This window comes from Amphibalanus amphitrite, unplaced genomic scaffold, assembly GCF_019059575.1.
Source record: "Amphibalanus amphitrite isolate SeventyFive unplaced genomic scaffold, NRLGWU_Aamphi_draft 000735F_arrow, whole genome shotgun sequence".
Classification (NCBI taxonomy): Eukaryota; Metazoa; Arthropoda; class Thecostraca; order Balanomorpha; family Balanidae; genus Amphibalanus; species Amphibalanus amphitrite.
The window spans coordinates 2,501-18,191 of record NW_024882229.1 but is presented as its reverse complement, the minus strand read 5'-3'; the positions used below and the strand labels follow the sequence as shown (position 1 = coordinate 18,191).

General features: G+C 46.9%; 1 protein-coding gene across 2 annotated transcripts in view; it reads right to left on the bottom strand.

Moving 5' to 3' along the window:
* The window catches only part of LOC122365367 (glutamyl aminopeptidase-like), a 94,980-nt gene that overhangs the window by 76,789 nt on the left and 2,500 nt on the right, over positions 1-15,691 (bottom strand). Inside the window, exons 3-13 of one of the 2 annotated variants that reach the window (XM_043336524.1) lie at positions 15,455-15,630; positions 14,789-14,936; positions 14,206-14,317; positions 11,141-11,351; positions 6,758-6,791; positions 6,389-6,559; positions 5,330-5,464; positions 4,855-4,962; positions 4,060-4,253; positions 3,294-3,377; positions 2,809-2,935 (exon numbers count right to left, since the gene is read on the bottom strand). In XM_043336524.1, coding sequence (XP_043192459.1) covers positions 2,809-2,935; positions 3,294-3,377; positions 4,060-4,253; positions 4,855-4,962; positions 5,330-5,464; positions 6,389-6,559; positions 6,758-6,791; positions 11,141-11,351; positions 14,206-14,317; positions 14,789-14,936; positions 15,455-15,630 — 1,500 coding nt within the window. Of the gene's footprint in view, positions 1-2,808; positions 2,936-3,293; positions 3,378-4,059; positions 4,254-4,854; positions 4,963-5,329; positions 5,465-6,388; positions 6,594-6,757; positions 6,792-11,140; positions 11,352-14,205; positions 14,318-14,788; positions 14,937-15,454; positions 15,631-15,691 lie in introns of both variants that reach the window. The other variant, XM_043336523.1, reaches the window with a different exon arrangement.

Here is a 15,691-nt window from a genome sequence, read left to right as displayed (position 1 = left end):
CCCCAACCGTGTACCAAATTTGAGCGCAATCGGCCCAGCCGTTCTCGAGATCTGGAAACGCCCCTTGCACGTGCGCACGTGCAGTAGCACCCTAACCGCAACACATGGGAATGCATTGCCTGGTGGGTGCCTACCTGTATGCCAAGTTTCAGCGAAATCGCCCCAGTAATTACCGAGTTACTGAAATGGGAACAAATTTGGCACCTCTTATTGTTGTATTTTGCACGTGCACTGGGGGTGACCCACATGCATCGAGAGTATCCTATTTTGGGTAGAAGGGATGCTGCTACCCTATAAAAATTACCGCAAGTCAATCGCCCAAGCGGCTGCTGAGATATGAGCCTCTCAAAATCACTACTTTTGCAAAACAGCTTGAACACCCTTGACTTTTCACGTGGCACGTGCCAAGACGGTCACTGAGATGTATCAAAAGTAGTCAATTACGGGGTAGAAGGGATGGGGCTACCCAACAAAAAAGACCGCAGGCCAATCGGTCCAGCGGTTGCTGAGATATAAGCCTCTCAAAAGCGTTACAGGCCGGGCCGGGCCGGGCCGGGCCGGGCCGGGCCGGGCCGGGCCGGGCCGGGCCGGGCCGCTCATACTGAGATTTTTCCGTTATATTGAAAAGACTCACTTCGCTCGCTGCGCTCGCTCGCTCGTAATCACTCTTATCTTTACAGCCCATAGCTAATGCATGTATTTGCGGTGGGCGCATTTGAATTCAATTGCGCCATGGTGTGGGCGCATTTATCGAAGGTACCTATTCGACAATTGCGCCCTTTGCAACACTTTCTAAAAAGACCGTGTCTGGCTAATGACTTGAAGTATGCGATAAATTAGTGTCGAAAAAAGGTAGGAAAAAGGTTTCTAAATATAATGTGAAAGCAACTAATCTGTGCTGTCTTTGTATTCCAAGCTACAGCCATTTTCGCTTAACGTGGCGCAATATGGCCACTCTCCCCTAACCCGCGCCCCGCTGGGGGGGGGGGGGGCAGAATCTGCCCCCTCCCGTTTTTCGCCAATAACTTCTAAACGCGTTACGCCAGCGACGTCAAACTTTCAGTACCTTATTATACATCAATTTGACACGTTCCCTGAAAATTGGAGCGAAATCCGTCGGACAATGTTTGAGAAATTGACGTTTTAGTGACGTCATGTTCGCCATTTTCGTCTCAAAAACGGCAAAATTTCAAACGCCGCTAACATCTTCATTTTTAGGGAATCAAGACGTAACAAAAAAGGTTATACGTGATTCTACTTTGTCTATCAAATAAATGGCTTTCTCGGTTTTTTGAAAATTTTGGATTGAAGCCCAAATTTTTTTCTTCAAAAAACTTACTTTTTAGGAAAATAATGATAAAATCCAAAATTTTGAGTGTATCGAAAAAACCGGAATATATGTCAGAGAAGTGGTCTATGTGCACCTACATACCATTTTTTAGAAGAATCGGTTAAACAATGTGGGAGTTATTCAAAATTTTATGACGTCACGACACACAAAATTTTTGAAAAAAAAAAATGATTTTTGTGGAAGTTCTAGACCTCGTACGGAAACAAAAATAGCACCATTCGCTTTGTCGTGAAAAACTGCATCAGATAGACACCTTTTTAGGCCTTAACAACCAACTTCAAAATTTGACCTCGCTTGACCTGACCTTGACCTGACCTCGACCTGAAATTCATCCAAAAGTGATCCATATCACTTATTGAGTGTGCCTATTGAATTCTATGAGTAAAATGACCCATAAAACATGTGTCGCACATGCCCTTTTCTATATTTTGTTTTTGGTGACCTGACCTGACCTGACCTGACCTTGACCTTGACCTTTGAATGACATTGTATGCAACGAATATTGTCTTGGTAGTCTAAAAACACGTTTTGGGCAATCAGTCTCAGTCAATTCTTCGGCAACTACGGTGCAAGGTCGATACTGTAGAAACTTGCATTTTGTACCCTTGACCTGACCTTGACCTGACCTCTGACCTACTTAAGCAAAAAAATTTGAGCCCTTTAGATCCGCCTTGTTGAGAGCTTTCGATTGCCGTTTTCTCCGTCTTTCTACGACCATCGGTTCGGAAGTTAGACAGGGGGGGGGGGGCAGAATCTGCCCCCCCCCCCAGCAGGGCGCGTATGGCTGAATAGCCCAGCGGGGCGCGGGCTAAATCTCAAAAAAGTGAACCGAGGTCATCAAAGGTCAATGACCTGACCTTCAGGTGACCTTTACACCACTTAATGCGTGGAACCAGCATCATATCACATGTTTGAACGCTTGAAACCACGAAAAGGCTGAAAAAGCGCGGCTAATGCGAGCCGACATACGCCGAATCGCGATTCCGGCCAAACAATGTCTCGGGAAATAGGTCACAGGTCGAAGGTCATTTGGGTCAGGGTCATGACATTTTTAAGGTAGGTGTAAAATTGATTAACTCGAGGGTACTAAAAGTTTCGTCGCGATCGGCCGCATTTTACGCGAGTTATTCGCGAAAAACCTAGGGGGAATCAGTTCGACCCTTCCCCTATACGGGCGAGGGTTAAGATTGTCAGACTTCCAATTCGCCAGGTAAGTCAGAAATCACTATATCACCAGTCACCAAAGCTGTAAAATGTTGCACAGTCCCCGCCCCCTTGTCGGTAGGTTCAGCCCATGGTTTCTGAGCAGTGAGCACCCCCCCCCCCCGCTGAAGACTCACCTCATGGTCGGTGAGCAGGGCGAAGGTCAGCACCCCCCCCCCCCCCTCGTAAACTCACCTCGTGATCGGTGAGAAGGGCGAAGGTCAGCACCAATCATACCCTCGTTGTAGACTCACCTCATGGTCGGTGAGCAGTGCGAAGGTCAGTGCCGCCCAGCCGTCTCTGTCGTAGTTGACGCGGTAGTAGCCTCGCTGTTCGGAGTTCACCTTGGTCCAGCCGCCTGGTATCGCCGGAATCTCGATACTGTGGGGACGGTAAGGCACGGTCAAATATATACGCCAACGCCAAACTGGCATTGGATTCAGCCGCCTCGTAGCGCGTGGATCTCGATAGGTACACATGCACTGCCACATTGCTCGACTCGAGTTGGTATGACCCACCCAAATACTAACGGCAAACGTGAATAAAATACGAAATCAAAGGACCAAGGCTACAATCCAAAAAAAAGTTACGAACGGCAAGTGAAGCATGACGATTTGTTGAAAGTCATGACTCATGACACATGAAACATTCTATAGGGTCAAGATTGGTCATTTATCATGACGTCTGAACAACAAGTGGAAACACACAAAGCAGCAGCCGTCCTTAGGAATGTCCTTACCTGTCTTGATCCGTATGGAACCAAACTTGTTTCGGTTTCGGGTCTTCCGATGTAACGTATGTGACGGGAACCTCCCAGCGATAGCTGAAATTGCAAACCATCTTGAAAATTACGCAGTGCTTTTTAAAAATATCGCTATAAACGGGAATATCGTGCGTGGAAAATCAAAATGTCGAATCCCTAGCAACCTCTGGCGTTCAAGATGAAATTAACGACTGCGGTCTGCGGATAGTCGAGACAGTGGCTACGTTTCCATGACACAAGCTAAGCTGATTTTGCAAAATGGATTTGCTCCATCATAGCATTTAGTCAGCATTTAAAAATGTAAACATAGGATTAGGTGCTAGCTAAAACCATATATACGCTCGTTTTTTCCATAAGTTGAATAGTATCTGCGAAAACACACGTAAAATTTCTCTAAATCGATTTAGACGTGTTACGGAAACCTAATGATAGACTGGACTGAGACTATGATTGAATGCTTATTGATTGCATCAGGATTGGATTCGTTTATTTTTCGTATATCTTTTCACATGTCATACCTATCGTGATTTAAATATTTTACTAAATCAATTAGTAGGAAACAAATTACACTAAATCTCAGAATGTCTAAAAACAACTCCACAGCACTCTTATGATAAACTGAACTGAACCGATGCACTGAAACTAACGAACTAGACCATATTACACTGAACTACATAGCTACACGACACTGAATTGTAACGTCCTGTACCGCAGTGCACCACCTTGTGTCAGATATACTGACTTGTACGGACTCTTGGTGGTATCCTCTGCCTCCTTGTCTGCCAGGAACCGTCTCTGGGTGACGGTATAGGTGGCCCCGCCGGCGCCTCGCGTCATCTCCAGTACAGGGAAACCCATCTGACGGGTCCATGTGTCCATTATTTTGGAAATGGGCAGACGTTTGGACGATACCTTGCTCAGCTCGTTCCATAGATCCTGCCCGGGAAGGGAGGGGGGGGGGGGGGTGTCACTGCACGTGCGCTGATGATACCTTACTCAGTTCGGTCCACAGGTCCTGTCGGGGGCTAGGGGATGTCACTGCATGCGCCTTGACGACACCTCTGTTATTCCGGTCTTGACCGGTGGCTTATCAAACAATAAGTAATGAATGAATAGGTACACTAGGCAAATGAGCCATAGTAGTTGGTAAATGTGCAAATAATGCATAGGTAGATGGCGCCACCAGACGGCAGCTCCGTCTAAAGGTTCTGGTTGGATCAGGAAGGTGCTTTGCTAGCGACTGGACTGGGATCGGCCGGGCTGGGATGAGCACCAATAACCTAGAGCTTTAGACCTACCTAAGCTTGGCTGGAGTTATCGAAGCTATAAACCTGATGAACTAGTTAGTACAGTCCTGAGCTAGTACCTAGCCACACTAGTTACTAAACGAGCCATGTGACAGACGTGGGACGCACGTGGACAGGTGCTGCGCTGTGACCACAACAGCCAATTATAAAACGCGCCTGGTCACTCGACACATCTCCTCAGCGCCTCATGTTACGGCGCTGTCTGCCCCTCCTGAGGTGCCATCACTCACCAGCGTCACGGCATTGTCGTAGGCGAAGCGCTTTAGGAAGTTGGAGATGCCCTGTCGGAACTCCTCGTCGCCCATAAATCCTTCCAACATCCTCAGGACGGAGGCACCCTGCGAGGGGCACGACGGAAGGCGTCATCTGAGTTGGGAGCGCTACATTCGATATATCACTATGGCGTCATATATGGCGTAAGGTTACCTAGCGTGCCTCTTACAAAAAAAAACAACATTAGGTGTAAGCTATACTTTATGTAGGTAAGTGAGTAGCACTATCGACTAACTGAGCAAGTGAGACAAGAGTGAGCCTCGCAGCCCTCTCAGATATCTACCCAACCATCCACTAATGTGGTTAGTCTCATATTCCGGACAATGACGAGAGAAGGACCCGGCCCCCAGGCCCCACTACATCAATTGGTGCCGCCAGTCACGTCAGCTCCAGCCCCCCCCCTCCTCCCCTCCCCCGACGGTGGTGACTGACCTTGGCGTAAGAGATGGCGTCAAAGATGGAGGTGATCTGGTCAGGGGTGTCCACCGGCTGGACGATCGGGTGTGAGCTGAGAGTGGCGTCCAGGTCCATGACCCGCTGCAGGTCGTCGGGCAGCAGGTGCGCCTCCTGGGGACAGGTCGGGGTAACCAGGGGTCAGATCGGGGTAACCAGGGGTCAGGTCAGGGTAACCAGGGGTCAGATCGGGGTTAGAGGGGCACAGCGGGCACGACAGGGGTCACAGAGATCACATTAGAGGATCATGGAATTGAGAGGCTGAATGATGTGTTCTTGTAGCTGCCGGTAGAGTTGACAATAAAAATCACTGTGTTTAGGTATCCTAATTCATAATATAATTCCGTAAGGCACGATATCGGTAATATACAGAAAGAGGCATGCGGCTAAATCGCAACAGATCAGATTCTGGGCATAGCCTGTTCACATCTACCTGCTGCCCGAGCAATGACGTGAATTTCATACATTCAGTGAGTTCCTTTCACATCTGTTTACCCCGCATGTTCACAATAGACTCGTTATTCACCGGCACGTTTTGGCTGTCCCGATCTGTACAGCTCACGTACGCCAGACAATGGTCGCAGTCGTCAACACGAAGCGCACAAGGACACACGACTTTGTGATTGGCCCTCTTCCCTCTCAGTCCCGTAGCGCTATAGAATGACGTAACCCGTACGGGTTATATCAACGAGAGGCCGGGCAACGTTTTCTTTGTATACATGTTTTGAATTAATATCGTGCAAACTATAGTAGTAAACATAAGTGAATGACAATTAGCGTTGTAACAAGGCAAACATTTATTTTAAAACCGCTTTATTGCCTTCACAATAAGTATGAAAAAATATGTTCGCATCAACAAGTCTGCATAAATATGTCGTCCAAATCCGTCCGCCTTCCATGACACTTATGATACCGGGTTTGCTACTTGGTATCTTACACATATACCTAGAATATCTTACTCAAAGATACCTAGAATATCTTTGAGGTCCGTACACCAATACCGATTACGACATCCCCAATCCCCGGGTCCCGGCTTACCGCGTCCCAGTCGGGGTGCACGTGGGCCAGGCCCTTGTACTCGATGTAGCTGGCGAAGCCCTCGTTGAGCCACAGGTCGTTCCACCAGTTGAGTGTGACCAGGTTGCCGAACCACTGGTGAGCCAGCTCGTGGGACACCACGGCGGCGATCCGCTGCTGGTTGTACGACGAGCTCGAGCGGGGGCTGTACAGCAGGTTCGTCTCCCTGTACAGTGAGAAAAGGCGTCAGTATAAGGAGCTCGAGCGGGGGCTGTACAGCAGGTTCGTCTCCCTGTACCATGAGGAGTGGCGTCAGTATAAGGAACTCGAGCGGGGGCTGTACAGCAGGTTCGTCTCCCTGTACCATGAGGAGTGGCGTCAGTATAAGGAACTCGAGCGGGGGCTGTACAGCAGGTTCGTCTCCCTGTACCATGAGGAGTAGCGTCAGTATAAGGAACTCGAGCGGGGGCTGTACAGCAGATTCGTCTCCCTGTACAGTGAGGAACGGCGTCAGTTTAAGGACTCGAGCGGGGGCTGTACAGCAGGTTCGTCTCCCTGTACAGTGAGGAACGGCATCAGTATAAGGAACTCGAGCAGGGTTTGTAAAGCAAGTTCGTCTCTCTGTGTGAAGGAGCTTAGTCAGGTGTCTGTATTCGGTAGCTATAATAAAGCAGCTATAATAATGCGGAAATATAGTAGTACCTGGTCATAACTGGATTTAACCCCCGCCGTGCTGCTGCCTGGTGGTCAGGTTTTACGTGTCGTGCTGGGGGGGGGGGGTTCCACGCCCCTTCCCCGTCTATCTCGGCTCCTGGTCCTGGGCCATGTAGCGGCACGCGGTAAGCGGCATTCGAAAGAGCGTGAAAATAATAACGAAAAACGAAACTACTTTGCCCTTTGGTCATTTCTTAGATCAGGTCAAAGGTCAAGTTACAAGAGGTCATCAAAGGTCGAATTTGGTCTATTCCAACAATTTTTAAAACACCTGACGCATAACTCTGGAACCAATGGAGCTGCAGCCTGCAGTGTTTCGGAAAAGCGCATTAGATAGCTCTTTTACAGGCCTTTCTGATCATTCTTCTTTGATTTGACATCTGGTCAACGGTTTAGCCCCTGCAGTCCAGAGGGCAAGACTAAAAAATAACATTTTTTACGAAAAACGTTCTACGGTAATAACTTTTGACTCAAGAGATCCACGACAATACTTTTGCCAGCATGTGTTCCTCTCGTCGAGACGCGTCGAATGAATCATAATTTGACTTTGAAAGGTCATTTTGAAAATTTGACCCCAAATCAAGGTCATGACCTGACCGGAAAGGGTCATATGTTGCATATCAGACGATCCGTATCAGCGTCGAGCTGAACACATCCAACGTCTTTTCACCTCTCTAGCACGTCTCTATTAACCCTCGCATGTGTGCGGCGTTTGCCAGCTTCTAATGTGTAGGGGGGGGGGGGTCGGTTGGACCCCCCCCCTTGCCGTTTGGCCCCTGATCGAGCTAGAGCTTCGCGGAAAAAACGAGCGTGTTGCCCGTGACGAGAGGAAGCCGATGATACCCAATTTTAAGGTCCTAGGTCATCGGGTGACCTTCCAGGTCAGGTCAATGACCCGAAAACCGGGAAAATCGGAACCTGTTAGAAAGTCGTAAAGTGCGGCTGCTATGTGGTTTTCCGGGGTGCTGATCACACGAATATCGTGTTAGTTTTGATCAGAGATGATGTCTTTAAGCATTTAGACCAGGTCGGGTCAGGTCAGGTCAGGTCAACCAGTAGGCATCGTGACGGGTATTCGTAGTACGTGTCAACCACCTCTGACAGCTTCGTAACATGTTACGAAGGCACCAAAACTACTTCGTAAATGTTCAAATGGTTGCTAAATTCGAATTCAGCTCCAAAAACTAGCCTAGAAACATGTACAGCTCGAAAAAGTGAACCGAGGTCACCCGAGGTCACCAAAGGTCAATGACCTGACCTGACCTTCAGGTGACCTTGACACCTACCCTAATGCATGGAAGCAACATCAAATCACATGTTTGAACGTTTGAAACCACGAAAAGCTTGCAAACGCGCGGCTAATGCGAGCCGACATACGCAGAATCGCAATTCCGGCCAAACATGGTCTCGGAAAAGAGGTCACAGGTCAAAGGTCATTTGGGTCAGGGTCATGAAATTTTCAGGGTAGGTGTAAAATTGATCAATGTGAGGGTACTGAAAGTTTCGTCGCGATCGGCCGCTTTTTACGCGAGTTATTTGCGAAAAACCATGGGGGGGGGGGTCCATCCGACCCCCCCCCCTACACATGCGAGGGTTAAAAGTTATAGTAAAAAAGTAATGGTGACCTTTCATGAAATATGTACATTTTCTACATATTGATACTCATATCAATCGCTGAAAGTTTCAAGGTGATCGTGAAGTCGGTGTAGCTACAGCGAACCTTTGAACGTTTTCTGAGGTAAGGTCACTTCACGTGACCTGGTGAACTGACCTTGAACGATTCCGGTCTGAAATTTTCACAATATGTGCGGAAAAGATGTATCAATAGGTGTACCAAAAACGGCGGCGCTGTAGGTCGTCTCTTTTTAGATATTCGCGAAAAACCGGAGGGAGAGCGTAAAAATGCCCCCTCCCCCAGCACGGCGCGGGTTAACCCGCGCCCTGCTGGGGGGGGGGGGTGTTTGAACACCCCCTTGTGGTTTTTCGCGAATATGACAAAAACGGCGGCGCGGAGCGCCGCCGTTTTTGGTACACCTTATCATACATCAATTCTACACATGTTATGAAAATTTCAGACCAAGGTCATTCAAGGTCAGGTCACCAGGTCACTTGAAGTGACCTCACCTCATAAAAAGTTTCAATGTCTGTCATAGCTACACCGAGTGACCGATCGCTTTGAAACTTTCAGCGATTGCTAAGAGCAACAGCATGTACAAAATTTATATCTCAGAATTTTGATATCGATGACCTAAGGTCAGGTCAATTTTGCGACCTCCCCATTATAAGTCAATGGGAGAAAATTGAAATGCGCCTCTTTTGGACGAAAGACATTATAAACACTCCCAAACACTGAATTACAAGTGGCTTAGACACACTGAACATGAAAATGGTGTCCGTGACCCCTGTCTATGCCCTGAGGTCATCTTAGGTCACGAATGGTATCTAACAGTTTTTCGCAAATAACTTTTGATAGAGGCATGCTAGAGCGATGAAAACGCCTTAGATGTGTTCAGTTCGACGATACGGATCGACTGATATGCAACATGACCCTTTCCGGTCAGGTCATGACCTTGACCTGAGGTCAAATTTTCAATTTGACCTTTCAAGGTCAAGTTATAGTTCATTCGATGCGTCTTGACGAGAAGAATACGATGCCGGTAAAAGTTAGCTCGTACAAGGCTTGGGTCAAAAGTTATTGCAGAAAAACTGTTTCCGAAAAAAATCGGCTATTTTTGCAGTTTTTGCCCCCTGCAGGCAAAACCGTTGACGTTAGGTCAAAGCTGAGAGAATTACTCAGAAAGGCCGTTAATAGGGCTATCGAATGCGTTTTCCGCGGCGCTGTAGCTCTATTGGGTCCCGATTTATGCGTTGGCTTCTTGGAAATTGTCGACATTAGACCTGGAAATCGGCGAAATTTTGCCTTCAATGACCTCTGGTGACCTGACCTTTGACCTGACCAAAAAATTGACTGAAGTGATTTCGACAATATTTTTGACGCTCTTTCGAACGCCGCCTTCCGCGTATCGCTACGTGGCCCAGGAGCCGAGTTAGAAGGGGGGTGTTCAAACCCCCCCCCCCTCCCCCCCCCCCAGCAGGGCGTGGAAATCCAAGACCCCAGCCGGGCGCGGGTTAATCGATAATAAACACCTCCAAATAAATACCTAAGCTAACTCAATACATGCGCATACCTATGAAAGCTCCACTGCCACTTGGAATGCAATCAGCAATGTGCAATATGAACTGCGTGCGATTTGAGCCTACTTGCATGTGAAATCGTCACCCATTGTTCTGCATTATTATGTAAGTATAAAGCCTCACGTCACTGCCACCTGTCCTGACCACAGGACGATACCAAATATGGCATGGATTGCATTTTGTATTAGCAAATGACATAATGATAACCATTGTTCCATTTCTCCATGTGGTTATTGCATAAATGGTCGTCGGCGATGACCAATTATTGACCAAAATTGAGATTACAACGAATAATGACTCATCTGACTCATCGTATAATTCGTTGTAATCTCAAAGCAAATGCTAACTTGGCACAAATATTTTAATGTCACAATAACTGAGAGCGCAATTTTACAAGCTTTCAACTAGATCTATCGGGTAGAATACTGAGCTAAAAACAAATGAGTATGTCACAGCTGGGAACACTTGCTCCGTGAATCGATTATATCACTGCCGCCGTATCTACCCCAGCTGACCGCACATCACAAGTGCGACCTGAGTAGCCGACCACATATCACAAGTGCGACCGGTGGCACCCCCCCCCCCCCCCCCCGAGAGGCACCACATGTAGTTGGTGACGTGATTGGTGATGTGATTGATGCTGTGATTACTACGTGAGGGAGGAAGTCTGCTCAATCGTGACAGATGGGCAGAAGAGGGGGACGCAGTTGATTACTGATTATCTGATCACAACAGTCACGCACAAACCATCTGTAAAATGTTATAAGGACAAAGCACATATTGACTACCCCACGATCTCTTCAAATACCGAAAGATGTTTTATTCCGATTATATTTCAGAGGAAAACCTGACACCCCGACTCACCGATACGTGATGAGGCCCCAGTGTTCCATGGCGCCCGATACGAAGTCGGGAATGGCAATCATGTCCTGTTTGGGCAGCGGGTACTTGACGCCGAAGTAGTCCTCGAAGAAGTCGGTGATGTTGGCGCCCACGTCGGCCGAGTACTGCGTGGAGGCCACTCGGTCCGGCGCAGCGTACACGCGGAACACCACGTCATGGTTCGTGACGCGCTCTGCAGAAATGACGGGGGCGTTCCACGACAAATCGACAAGTGCCCTGCACCCTCATATTTTATTTTTTGCTTAAAATTGGTCTAATGGGTTGTGATGGGCGGGGAAGCCAGCTGTGGCAAGGATTTTTTTCTTCGAACAACGGTTTCCGAGATATAGCCTCGGGCAATTCCTGGAGTTCGCGCTGCAGCCCTATGTTTGGCGGCCTATAACTCAGAAACTATTGTTTTTTACGATAAAAACTTTATATGGTTCAACTCACAATCAAACAGCAAACATTTTGGCTATCTCGGATTTTCAATTTTTGAAAATTTTGATCACGTGACCTTTTGTCCTATTTTTCGAAGAGTGACCTTGATATTTTCCCCACTGATAGTTGCAATTTTGTCTGATGACGATTAAAGCATTATCAATTGTCACTCATATGCGATAATAAAAAAAGTGGTTATCGCCCTGCGTTGACCTCAGGTCAGGTCATTTTTATGACCTGTCCATTATTACGAGCGGGAGCGACAGCGAGATCTCGAGAATAAAGCAAGATAGCGACAAGCGGTAAACGGTAAAGGGTACACACAGATAAGGTCTATAATTTTTACTAAGGTCATTTTCAGGTCAGGTCAAAGATGACGTCACAGGAGCTAAAAGGAAGTCAAAATAGCGGCACTATACATATATATGAAGTTTTTCTCGAATAACTTTCCAGGTATCCCACCTAGGAACAAACTAATAGCACCATCGTGATCCTCTCGTCGATCCGCATCGAAACATATGCATGTTGACCTCGAAAGGTCGAAAGGTCAAAAATTTACCTTAGATCACGTGACCTAAGGTCAACTTTTGACCTTTTGACCTTTCGAGGTCAACATACATATGTTTCGATGCGGATCGACGAGAGGATCACGATGGTGCTATTAGTTTGTTCCTAGGTGGGATACCTTGAAAGTTATTTGAGAAAAACTTCATATATATGTATAGTGCCGCTATTTTGACTTCCTTTTAGCTCCTGTGACGTCATCTTTGACCTGACCTGAAAATGACCTGGGTAAAAATTATAGACCTTATCCGTGTGTACCCTTTACCGTTTACCGCTTGTCGCTATCTTGCTTTATTCTCGAGATCTCGCTGTCGCTCCCGCTCGTAATAAATAATGGACAGGTCATAAAATAATAATAATGGACAATAATAATAATGGACAGGTCATAAAAATGACCTGACCTGAGGTCAACGCAGGGCGATAACCACTTTTTTTATTATCGCATATGAATGACACTTGATAATGCTTTAATCGTCATCAGACAAAATTGCAACTTTCAGTGGGGAAAATATCAAGGTCACTCTTTGAAAAATAGGACAAAAGGTCACGTGATCAAAATTTTCAAAAATTGAAAATCCGAGATAGCCAAAATGTTTGTTGGTTGATTTTGTGTTGAACCATATAAAGTTTTTATCGTAAAAACCAATAATTTCTGAGTTATAGGCCGCCAAACATAGGGCTGCAGCGCAAACTCCAGGAATTGCCCGAGGCTATATCTCGGAAACCGTTGTTCGAAGAAAAAAATCCTTGCCACAGCTGGCTTCCCCACCCATCACAACCCCTTACACCAGTTTTCAACAAAGAATAAAATATGAGGGTGCAAATTTAATTTTTTATTTGTCGATTTGTCGTGGAACGCCCCGACGGTCAAATTAGTGACACCGTGTCAGTGTTTGTGAATCGCTCTGGAGAAATGACGAGTCACGGTAAGTGTCATCGTGTCACTGTGTTTGTGACGCGTTCTGGGGAAATAACGGGTCAACGCTAGTAGGACTGTGTCATGGATGGTGACATTGCGTCATATTTAGTAACACCGTGTCATGGCCCGTGACACTGTGTCATATTTAGTGTCACCGTGTCATGCTTGAAAGAAGCTCTGGGAAAGTGATGTAACTTGTCAGTGACACACTATATGGAAAATACTCCATAAATAATTCATGTCAAAATGTTGACGACACGCTCTGCATAAAATACCGCGTCATTTTGCTGCCATCATGCCATCTGTAACACGGTGTTACTGAGAGTGGCACGAGGAAAACAATGGGTCGGTGTCAACGACACTTTCATCGCCGTGTTACATAAGCAAACAAATCATGCGCATTCTAAGCAGATTTCCTAAATACATCACCACATATCCCATTGTAATGTGCATTTATTCCGCTCGTGAGTCAGCTTACATCGTTATCATAACGTATCACAGGTGATGAACCCGTGGCTCGCGGAATTCATTATGGTATTCCCAAACACTGTTTGTAATTCAGTGGTATTGCTGTATCTCAGACAGCTTATATTTGGCCTGAGCCAGAGCAGGTGACAAACTAACTTCACCGCTTACCTTACTTACCGTATCCAACCGATAAACAGTGGACGCTTTGAGGACCGTAAGTAACTGGCCGCCGCGACTGGCTAAGTGTGTTCACCAAAGTTGTCCAAGTATCAACAACAACTAAGAATCGCACCATTAGTGTCAAACGCCGGCAGAGTTTATGCGCAAACAAGCCAGGGAGGTCGGAAGCTATCCCACAGCCTGGCTAAGTCTGAAGTGAATTAACGGTGCTCTTACTGGGTTCGGTAAATGTCTGTTTGGAATGCCGCAAAAGCAAACAAAATACCAAATATCAGCCTACAAATGAGTCGCTAGAGTTAGACGGTAACTGTGGTCTTCGAGGTTACAGTTACTAAGGGGTCCTAGCCCTAAATATTTAGATAAATTGGCTTTCAGTTTTGGTGTCGAGACATTGCCTCAACTGAGAGTCGACAATTTCCGAAATGCATCTATCGATATTAACGGATATGAAGAGCGTCTATATCATTCAGCTTACCTTGATAAGTGAAGTCACAAACGATGAAACAGGCCAGGTAGGTAACCATGGGGACCGACTTTTTGAAGTGCACCTTGGTCAGCCCCTGAGACGGCATGTCAGCCTCCTCGCGCTGGGGACAGAGGTCAGGTCAGGTCAACACCAGAGGTCAGCTTAGGTCATCCAGTCAGCAGCGAGCCTGGTTGAAAAGTCAGAGGCTGGGCAATGCCAGATATAAGAGGGCTGGCATTTGTTCCCTCGATGCCAAAGGAAGTTTTGGCATTTGTGACATCTGACACAAGGCAGACATACATATATTACAAGTAGATGATGCAGCGAAAATTGTCAGTTACATACGAAAGGTTTACGAGATAAAAAGAGCAAAACTGTATGTAACGTGTAAATAAAAGAGCTAAAAAGGTTGGTAAAATAGGTAATATAATGAGGCATAAGAGCTGAACTTGAATAAACAAGCCAGGCCACCATTAATAATCAGGAAGCAGAAGCTGCAATACAGCGTAATACAAATACAGTCCCTTCTGCAGGTGTGGCATTGTTCTCTTCCGCCCCACAGCATAGCTCCCTCTGCTGGCTATTCACTCACTTCGACGGGCATATTGGAGAGCGCGATGTAGCCATCCCCGCTGGGCCGAACCAGCGTCGTACTGAAGGTCGACTTGAAGCTGGGCTCGTCGAAACAGGGGAACGCACGTCGCGCGAACGTCGGCTGGAACTTGGACGTGGCGATGAACCTGTGGAAGGCCGTGACGTCAGAGGAGATATTCATAAAGCACACGCCATGAGAAAGAGATGAACGTTCAGAAGGAACAGGAATAAGATTCAGCTATTAGCCGCACGTGGTATGAAATATGAATACATGCAAAAGACAAAACGGAAATGGATATTGCACAATGACATAGATGCAGAAACCTTTTGGGATAAAAAAGGAATTTCATTGCTGACGAATCAACTGTATGTATCGGTAAAAGGGGAAAGTGAGGCATTGTTGCGTCGATTCTCTCTTCCAATAAATTGCGGTGCCCGTTTGCGGCGACATTGAAAGACATCAGCTCCCTGCTACTGAACTCTGAGACTTCTCTAAGCGACATCGCAACTGGCAAACTGGTGAAACATTAGCATTTCACTGTTTATCCTGTGTTGCCATCAGTAACTTCAATCGATCAAAGACACGCTATGCAAATTTATTCTTGTTTATCTGCTAAGTGCTACAGAGCTTTATATATCTACTACTAAGCTCGTTTCCACTGACCTCTTCTGCCCTGTGTCTCCGTTAGTGTAGACGCTCCGGTAGAGCCCGGTGATGGAGCGGGTCAGGTTACCGCTAAACTCCAACGACAGCGTGTAGTTTCCCGGCGAGATGGGCTGACCCGTCTGCACCACCCAGAACTCGTTCGGCTCGTACTCGAACGCCCGCTTCACCTTCACCTGTCAGGGGTCAGAGAGGTCAGCCGAGGTCAGGGTCGGAGGTTAGCCATAGGGGAGCCAT